Source organism: Pteropus vampyrus, unplaced genomic scaffold (genome assembly GCF_000151845.1).
Source record: "Pteropus vampyrus isolate Shadow unplaced genomic scaffold, Pvam_2.0 Scaffold518, whole genome shotgun sequence".
NCBI lineage: Eukaryota > Metazoa > Chordata > Mammalia > Chiroptera > Pteropodidae > Pteropus > Pteropus vampyrus.
The window spans coordinates 1,435,859-1,445,526 of NW_011889299.1; the positions used below are offsets into that span (position 1 = coordinate 1,435,859).

General features: G+C 48.4%; 1 protein-coding gene across 2 annotated transcripts; it reads left to right on the forward strand.

Annotated features, from left to right (window-relative positions):
- Positions 1-7,389: 7,389 nt before the first annotated feature.
- HSD17B10 (hydroxysteroid 17-beta dehydrogenase 10) lies at positions 7,390-9,569 on the forward strand. 2 transcript variants are annotated; one of them, XM_011383435.2, is made up of 6 exons: positions 7,390-7,497; positions 7,789-7,953; positions 8,459-8,623; positions 8,749-8,877; positions 8,959-9,067; positions 9,239-9,569. In XM_011383435.2, exons 1-6 carry the CDS (start codon positions 7,471-7,473, stop codon positions 9,427-9,429), a joined length of 786 nt encoding a protein of 261 aa, XP_011381737.1. In that variant the 5' UTR covers positions 7,390-7,470; the 3' UTR covers positions 9,430-9,569. The 2 variants fall into 2 exon arrangements, with proteins under 2 accessions (XP_011381737.1, XP_023380801.1); XM_023525033.1 differs by lacking the exon at positions 7,789-7,953 and having other exon boundaries at positions 7,429-7,497.
- Positions 9,570-9,668: the final 99 nt, after the last annotated feature.

Sequence of the window (9,668 nt, forward strand, 5' to 3'; positions counted from 1 at the left end):
GCTTGTGGTTAATAGAAAAAGGCCCCTGCACCAGAATGCACAGCACTGCTGAGTGAACACAGGAAAGGCTGACTTTTAGGTTCCCCGTTCTTACTGCTTCAGCCCAAAGTGTGCATTACAGTGAAAAGTTGCACAATCTGACGAGGTAGTCCTGTTGGCACATAATAAGTACTCGTGATTTGGCCCTTGATTGTCCCCGAGACCTCAGATTTCTATTGTCCCAGCCCCATTCTCATTCACTGCTTTCACTGTGTGTTATGTACACTCCAGAACAGTGGTCTTCACTCCTGCCCTAGTGGAAGACAAACCCAGTCCTGCTTCAGATCTTTTCATTTGCTCTTCCCTCTGGACGGCTCTTCCTTCCAGACCTTTGCATATCTGGATTCTCAGTTCACCAATAGGGTCAATCCCTTCTCCAGATCTTCACTATTATGAAATTTACATGTTTATTGTTGGTTCCACCTCCCTTGAAGAAGGCAAAAATTCTCCTCTTGAATATTTCATTCAAACACCCACCCTACCTCTGCACTAAGGAATTCGACCAAACTTTAGCATGGCTTCTAGCAGCCTGAGGCCCAGTCCCTGGGATGACCCAGTTTCCATATGGAAAAGCTCAGGGCTTTCAAAAGAATTTACCCTTTGTTCTGGCTGACACTTGAAGCTAGGCCCCTGACCTCCCTTTCTTACAGCATTTACTAAAAAAAGGCTTACAACTGTGAATTCCTCCCCTGTCTCTTGAGATGTAGATGTTTCTCCTGCAACTCAGAAATGTCTTTCTCAAGGACCTGACAGCCATTCCTTTGAAATGGAATCATCAGGAAGCCTAGGGCCTCTCTGTCTCCCAGTCACTGTGGGAGGATAGACTCCTAACTTCATTAATTATCAGCCCGCAGACACAGCTGGCCTAACCACTTTAACCCTCTTTCTCACTTTCTGTAGTTTTTCATTTCCCTGACTCTACTGAGCCCCTGCTTACTCTTCTCCCTCCTTTAAAACGCCCAGTCACCTCTACACAAATGGGAATGGGGCTCAGCTCTTACTGCTATTGTCAGTGGTAACTGAATAAAATCTGTTTTCACTACTTTACTGTCCGGCTTTGTTTATTTTTGACACACTCCACCCTCACCCTCCCTTAGAGACACGAGGACAGGGACTAAGTTTGTTTTGTTCACTACCAAATCCTAAGTGCCTCCAAGAACGCCTGGCACAACAAACATTCACTGAATGAACAAATAAATGTTTGTTAAAATTCACATAGTAAAAAGGCCCCAAGATTCGGAGATAGGAGATCTAGATTTTAGTCTCATCATTGGTCTCGCTTAACATGTTACCTGAGTCAAATTGCTTCATCAACATGGTCCGACTACTATCTGTGTGATCTGGGGCAAGATATGAAACTTCTCTTTGTCTCAGTTTCCTCAGCTAGCAACTCCTTCCTCACAGGGTTATTGGGGAAGATTTGAAAGTGTGAGAGAAACACAATAGTGTGGGAGTAGGTGCTCAGGAGATGAGTTCCAATCTTGACTTTTTACTTGGTCTCTCCTATCTGATCTCTTACCCAGAGCAGCAGAGTTTGTACTCATAAGGATGCAGACTCTGTAGTCAGACTGCCAGAGTTTGAAATCCCGCTTTGCTCCTTACTAGTCATGTGACTTTGGAAAGTGGCTTAACTTTTCAACACTCACTTTCTTCATCTGTAAACCAGGGATAATTGTAATCATAGGGTTGTGGTGAGGATTAACAGAGTAAATACACTCACAGCAGAGCCCGACATGTCATATATCAGTGTTAAACTGTATAATTGGGCCTCAGAATCCTCATTCATAAGAAGTTCTAGGCTTTAAAGTCCCTGAAGCCTCTATGACGTCTCACCTGCAGCTGGAGCAGCCAATAACTCCCCTCCCTTTCTTTAAAAAAATTTTTTTTATTATAGTTGGCATACAATAGTATGTTAGTTTCAGGTGTACAACATAGTGATTCAACTTTTATATACCTTACTATGTAATCACCACACTAAGTCTATTAACCATCTGTCACTGTACAAAGTTATTACAATATTATTGACTATATTCCCTGTGCTGTATGACACATCCCCGTGGTTTATTTTATAACTGGAAGTTTGTACCTCTTATTCCTTCACCTTTTTCACGCCCCCCCCCCACACACACTCTTCTCCTCTGGCAACCACCAGTTTGTTCTCTGTTTTCATGAGCCTATTTTTGTTTTGCTCTGTTTTCTAGATTCCACATACAGATGAAACCATAAGGTATTTGTCTTTCTCTGACTTATTTTACTTAGCATAATACCCTCTAGGTCCATCCATGTTGTCTTTTTCATTGCTGGGGTCTGGGGTCAGAGTTTTAAGCCACCTCATGTGCTGGCTGGAAAATTACTGCTTGGCTATTGCCCATGGGAACACAGGTTATCACCCATGGGAACATAACATTCTAACAATAAGCTTTCTGCTTCTGTACTCCCGCTTGCACAACCTACCTGTGGGTTGACAGTAAAAAGAAGAAAAATAGACTTGCGTGTTCAAACAGGATGAAGAATGGGGGTTTAGGGCTTAAAAACCCTGTACCTCTACATTTCGGGGCTGCTTGATTTGGGGTCTGCGTACCCATGGCAGACCCAGCTGGCTGAGTAAAGAGTGTGTTTCCTATAACTCACTGATATCTGGTGGTCCGTGTGTCTATCCGGGGCTGGCGGCTACAACACTCACACTAGGCAGCTTCGCACATCTTTCGCGCTTCACTTTCTGATCCATGGTCTGAAGTCACTCTTCCAGGCCCACTTGGAGTCTTCCTGCACCTCTGATGAGGAAAGCAGAGGTTCTCCCAAGCCCTAGAGGCGGCTCCACAGTAGGACTTTGAACTCCACCTCGCCCCGCCCCACCCCGCGGGACCCCCTTTTTGGCTCAGAGTTCCGCAGTGTGGGGTGGGACCCTAGAACTGACTGGAAGACTGGGGGTGGGGTGCCATTACTTTCCAAATTTAGCCTCTCTTGGGGAGGATGATCTGGGGGCAACTAGACCTCAGATTGAGTCCCTTCTAGGGCATGGAGATGTGAGGACGGGACTGAGAGGGGTTTCCTCTGGGTCAAACACACCCACTCCCTTCATTTCTCTGGTTTTCAGTCTCCCCAAGGCACCGCAAACTGCAGTTCAGGCGAAAAGAGCAACCACAGCTGCCTGTCTACCTCTGAGGACTCTGCGCCCGCCTAAACCGCCCTTGGCGGCCACACTTATCCTCCTCCTCCTCCCTCTGACCTGTCACTGTCAGACACCGCTTTGTCAACATTCCCTAACAGCCACCCTCTAAGGGCCGGGCCAGAGGGCACCGCCAGCATCCCAGGAGCAAGAATGTGAGCAGGACACGCATGCGCGGGCAGTACCTCCACGGAGGACAGGACAAACCCGCCAGAGGGCCCAGTTGGTGGCGGAGAACGCATGCGCAGATGCTGCGCGCCGCTCCAGCAGAGAAGATACCGTGAGTGGGTGCGGACGCGAAGCTGGACTTGTGCGTCTTCGTGCCCCCATGCTGCCCTCTTTCCTGTCCCTAGGTCTCGTCTTCCCACACTCAGTCAGGTCTATAGGACAGACCCGTATTCAAGTCAGCGTGAATCCTTCCGTTCAGCTGACAGTCCCTCTAATAAAGAAAATAAAAGTGAGTCTAAAGTGCCTTTGCTTAGAGTGGGTGCAGCCTGTATGCCGATTGCCATCCTACACTTGGTTTCAGAGTGGGCGACTTTTCTTCCCCATCTGGAAGCGACAGAAATAAAACAGGAACTTGCCTCCTGCCCAAGCCCCTTCGCCAGACATTTTGGGTTCCTGAGGGCCAGAGCCACCTTTGGGCTTCTAGTGATGACGGGATCAGAGTCTCCCCACTGCGCTCCACGCCCCCGCTATTAGGACAGCCTCACTTGGCGCAAGTGCATAGGGCAGAATGCACAGCGCTAAGACGGACTGCCTTTTATGGCAGATATGAGGAAATTGAAACTGAGAGACCAAGACGAAGTGACCCAGGTCTCACAGCTGCCCCTTCAGTAGGTGCGTGGTCAAGACTTATTACAGACACTGCCTCTAAAGCCTCGCACCCGGAATAGGCACCCTCCCACCCCGCGGGCCGCCCACCTCTAGGTACTGTCAGATCACACTGGCAGGGGTTACACTGGCAGCTGCCGCCCCGCCCGAGCGGACTCATTCCCCACCCCCACCCTATTTATTCTGTTCCAAGGTCTTGCCTAACTCGACCTGGGCGGGCGCGGAAGGGAAGGGATTATCAGAATCTCTCCTTGGTCCTTCCGATTTTGGGGTCGGGGTAGTGGTTGTTGAAACTAGTCTAACTCCAAAGCTGGAGAGCTGGGAACCCCAGAAGGGCCAAGGCCCGGTGTCTACCGCTGATGACGGCAGGGTAGCAGGGCAGGGTCCTCCAAGACGCCTCGGTTAGGAGGAGGGGTGTTGAGGAGTCCCGGAGAGAGAAGAATGGTGCATTGTGGGAGCCTCCCTCCTCTGGGCTCTAGGCCTCTGCCGACAGCGGCTGTCATTCCTTGCTCTGATGCCAGCTGGTTCCCAGTTCCTCGCATTCATTCCTACCTGCTTGCTTTCCTGATTTCCTTGGGCTGTCCACAACCCCTTCCTTTCCTTCCCCACTGCCTCCCTGGCTCCTGGCCTCTTTGCCTTCCTCGACCTCCATATTGCCAGAATAGGTCATCTCCCTCCCACTTGTCAGCCCTGCCGGAAAAAAAAACAAAAACAAAACAAAACAAAACAAAACAAAACAAACAAAACAAAACAAAACACACACACACACACACACACAAACCAGCTTGTGCTCTAGTGGTTTCACTAAGTCTGCAGATGACTCCCAGCTTTGTAGCTCTTCTGCTAGGTGGATGTGTAAACCATGAAGTAATTCTTCCAAGGCTGTGAAGGCAAGGTGGATATAAGTAGAACTGACATTGTGCACTGATTATAACACTGATTCCACAAAATGATATAGGTTTATTGCGATGTCACATATATGCATTCATTCACTCAATAAACACTGCCATCTGTTCTGCGCTGGGCCATGTATGGCGTACCAGAAATCAGAAATCAGAATAGATCCCTGATCTCTCAGGAAGTAAGGGTTGGTTCAGAGGTGGGCATACAGAGCTGTGGGAGTCTGAGGAGGGCCATCTCACTGCGCTGGTGTTATCTGTGGGTACATTGGCCAGATTTAGCAAATAAAAATACAGGATGCTCACTCAGATATGAATTGAGATAAATAACATAATTTTAGTTAATAAATAATTTTTGTAGTAGTATGTTCTAAATATTGCATGAGTGATACTCATACTGAAAATTATTTGTTGTTTATCTGAAATTCAATTTAATTACTGAGCATTCTGTATCTCATCTGGCAGCACTACTGTGCATTGTTGCTGGAAAGTACGGTGTTATACAAGCTAAAGTCAGGCAGCAGCCACAGATTATGGAGAGCCCTAAAAGTGAAGAAGAACCACGGAAAGGGTTTAAAGCAAGGAGGGTAACATAACAAAATTTGAGTTTTAGGAAGAGGCTTCTGCTGGCTTCTTGGAGGATCCTTTTAGGATTGACGACAGTGAGATCTGACCACTTGCAATAGTACAGACAAGAAATTTGGGGTGGTGATTATAGGGAGATAGGAGAGAGCACATGCCGGATTCAAGAAGTATGACTTAAATTGACAGGTTTTGGCAATTGATTAGATGAAGTAAAGAGGGCATCAGCCCCAGGGTCTGGCTTGGGATCTGGGAAGATGATATTGCTACCAGCTGAGATAGAGCAGGTTTAGGTGGTGATAACTGAGTTTAGTTTAGTACATGTGTTGGCGGTGCCTAAGGGCCATCTGATATAGGGGGCTAGCAAATGATTGGCTATCTCATTCTGAAGTTCAGTGGAGAGGTGAGCTGGAAGTAGAGAGAGGTCCTCAGCAGAGAGGTAGTGTCGAAACCAGGAGATGGATGAGTTCCCCAGAGAGGGGGCAGAAGAAAAGGAACCCAGGGAGGAGACTAAGAAGGAACAACAGTCAGGGAAGTAGGAGGAACCAAGAGAGTGAGGTGTCATGGACACCAAGGGGTTTCTAGGAGGAGGAAGTGATCAACCATGTCAAATGTAACCAGAAAGTTTTGATTACACAAAGCCTGAACAATGCCTATTTATTTGGGCAATGCTAAAGTCATCATGACTTTAGGCTGGCATCACACAGGCTCATTCAGACATCAGCCTCATTAGTTCAAATGGTAAACACTCAGCTAGCATGTGTCCTCAGAGGCTCACCAGTCTTTCTCATGCCCTGAACACTGCTTTGGAGTTTAAGCCATTAATTTGAATTGTGTCCCAACTCACTTTGAAATTACAGGCACACATTCAGATGCTCTCCATAATTCATCATTGGATGACTATCCAAAGTGTGCAAAAGTTGAGTTCAATCTCTTTCCTGTTTTCTAATGATCTTGAGACAGGTGCAAACAATAAAGAGTGGGCTGCTCAGTGGCACAAATCCCCAAGGAAGTGGGAGGGGCTGGGACCCAGAGGCCAGTGGGAAGGGCAAACCCCAAACAGGACCTCTCTTCTCTAAGGATAGTGTGGTTAGAGAGAATGTTGGAGGTGACAAGAGAGGAAGCATTCACTTGATAGCCTTCATTTGCTCTAAACACAGCATGTACAGCCCCTTTGGAGTCTGTAGAGAGAATTTTAAGAGCCCATGGACTTGGATGGGGGAGGGGAAAATTGCATCTTTATTTTCACTATCGCTAACAGAAATGCAGCATGTCCTTCTAGGGGGTGTGAGTAACAAACTATAGTAGTATTAGCAGTACCTGTGGCTTTCTCACCAATGGAAATCAGATTTTCATAGCTTATGGTTGTTGCAGATCTTTCAAAATAACATCACCACCTTGAAATCATGGTAGTCACTAGACCTGTTGATAGAGCTTGGTATTTAATGTATTGATAAAGAAGCACATATATTACTACATGACAGACACATTTCTTATTTTGGTAATTGCATTTCTATTGTAATTCTATTTATCTTATGTATGCATTATTCTGGATTTCCCCAGTGTCCCGCGCAAAGCCTAGCATGTAAGAGTCTCTCAGATATGTTTACACTTAAATGAAGGCTTTTTCTGAGGAGTAAGGGACACTATCTCAATCTCTCGTCTCTCCCCAACCGCTGTCCCCGCGAAGCTGGCCTCTGTCCCCGGGCCAGCTAGAGAGTCGGGCGGAAGGTGTGGTGGTATTGTGCTGCTGCTCTTGGGTTCTTTTCCCAGGTGAATCAACTCTGCGGGCACCTTACCGCAACCTAACCCTCTCGGACCCAGGAAGTTGGTAGCCGCCCTGACGTCCAGCGCGGCACAACGCCCTCCTCGCCAGCCCCGCCCCGCGGCTTCGCTTTGGCCAATCAGCGACGCCGGCGGCCCCGCCCATTGAATTGTCTGCAAAATATGGCTGCGGTGTGTAGACGCGTGAAGGTATTCGGGCTCTTCTCCCTGCCGCTTGCTCTACTGTACCAGCTACTACGGCGTGGCCATTAAACTAGGGTGAAGAGAGCGGTGCTAGGAGATAGGCTTTGTATTGCAGTGGTGGGGCATGGGAGGCGAAGGTCAATTCTCTGCCTCACGTGTATGTGGGGTCTCAGTAGTAACGAGAGAGGCACACCTAGGTAACACCGCAGAGGTGACCAGGATCCTGCCCGCAGAAGCCTCAAGAACGGCCAGATAAAAGGGTCTGGATAGCGTAGCTGCTGACTGCTCTCTTCACAGGACCTGGTCGCTGTAATAACCGGGGGAGCCTCGGGCTTAGGCCTGGCCACAGCAGAGCGACTAGTGGGGCAGGGGGCCACTGCTGTTCTTCTGGACCTGCCCAACTCGGATGGGGAGGCCCAGGCCAAGAAGTTAGGGAAGAACTGCGCCTTCGCCCCAGCCGACGTAAGTGAGGTCACCTCCCCTCCCCCAGGGTGCTGTCCATGTGAGCGGTGGACCCATCTCCTTTAACCTTCACAAAGTGGGGATGGGGACTGGACATAATAGAATCTGGAGAGGTTATGTATAGTTTGAGAATCCTTATTGAGCTCTAATTTTATATTTACAAAGTCGAAACATTTCATGAAACAAACTACGGACAGTAAAGAGGTACAAAAAGGTAGCTTATTTTCATAGCAATAATTCCTAAAACAGTGCTCTGATCCACAGCAATTGAGAATGTCCACAGGTACGTGAATTTACCAAAAGAGGATATAGATTTGAAAAATGTTTTGAAACACTGTTCTGTAGTACCTATCATTTTCAACTTTATCCCACCCTCGGGTTTTCTCATGGCCTCTACTTTGCTTACATAATTCTCCCCTCCCCGCCATAGGTTTAGTGGTGTGTGTCTGTGTGTCTTTGTGTCTGTGCTGGGAGATAAATACGTTCTCCACTTTTCCCTTTGAAGGTGACCTCAGAGAAGGATGTGCAAGCAGCCCTGACTCTAGCAAAAGAAAAGTTTGGCCGTGTGGATGTGGCAGTCAATTGTGCTGGCATTGCAGTGGCCATGAAGACATACAACTTAAAGAAGAACCAGGCCCATTCCTTGGAGGTCTTCCAGCGAGTTCTTAATGTAAAGCCTTGGAGGTTCTCTAGGGGTGGGAGTAAGAGGTGTCTGGCTGTGGCTGTCTCCGAAGCTTTTAGGGGACAAAAGGCTGCCTTTACCTCGTCCTAACCATGTCTCTACTGGTCTTCCAGGTGAATCTCCTAGGTACCTTCAATGTGATCCGCCTTGTGGCTGGTGAGATGGGCCAGAATGAGCCAGACCAGGGAGGCCAACGTGGGGTCATCATCAATACCGCCAGCGTGGCTGCCTTTGAAGGCCAGGTGTGTAGACAGGGGCAAGGCTTGTGCCTCTTTAGTGACTTGTCGAGGCCCTCCCACCTATGACCTCCACTCCTTCTCCAGGTTGGACAAGCTGCATACTCTGCTTCCAAGGGGGGCATAGTGGGCATGACACTGCCCATTGCTCGGGATCTGGCTCCCATGGGCATCCGGGTGATGACCATTGCTCCAGGTAGACATACCCTTCCTGCCACATCTGGGATTGGGTGAGATCCATGGGTTATTGAGAGGGGAAGGTATCCACCACCTAAGCAGCAGCAGCCTTCCATCTCCAAGCATAGGGAAGTACCATAAGTAGGCCTAAGGTGAGGGAGGACTCTGACTCTGATTCTGTTTTGTCTAGGCATATTTGGCACCCCGCTGGTGACCAGCCTCCCAGAGAAAGTACGCAACTTCCTGGCCAGCCAGGTGCCCTTTCCCAACCGACTGGGTGACCCTGCTGAGTATGCTCATCTGGTACAGGCCATCATTGAGAACCCATTCATCAATGGAGAGGTCATCCGGCTGGATGGGGCCATCCGCATGCAGGCTTGAAGGGAGAAGGCAGAGAAAACACATACTTCTCTACCCTTTCTTTCCCAGGCATACTATACTACAGCCTGGGAAAGCCAGTAACCATTTTGTAACTACCCACTCGTCACCTTCTGTGCCTAATAAAGTCTCTGTTTCTCACAGGGAGTGGGTAGCACTGTGTGTTGGGGGTACTGGCATTGGAAATAAAAGTGAATGGGTGAAGACTGACAAGGCTGGATGCTCAGATCCCAGGGGTGGTG

What these genes read in the sequence shown, in the direction of transcription:
- HSD17B10 (XM_011383435.2), top strand. Translation starts at nt 7,471, where the DNA reads ATGGCTGCGGTGTGTAGACGCGTGAAG. An exon ending in CGGTGTGTAGACGCGTGAAG is followed by an intron (nt 7,498 to 7,788) that starts GTATTCGGGCTC and finishes CTCTCTTCACAG; the next exon opens with GACCTGGTCGCTGTAATAAC. An exon ending in TGGCTGCCTTTGAAGGCCAG is followed by an intron (nt 8,878 to 8,958) that starts GTGTGTAGACAG and finishes CTCCTTCTCCAG; the next exon opens with GTTGGACAAGCTGCATACTC.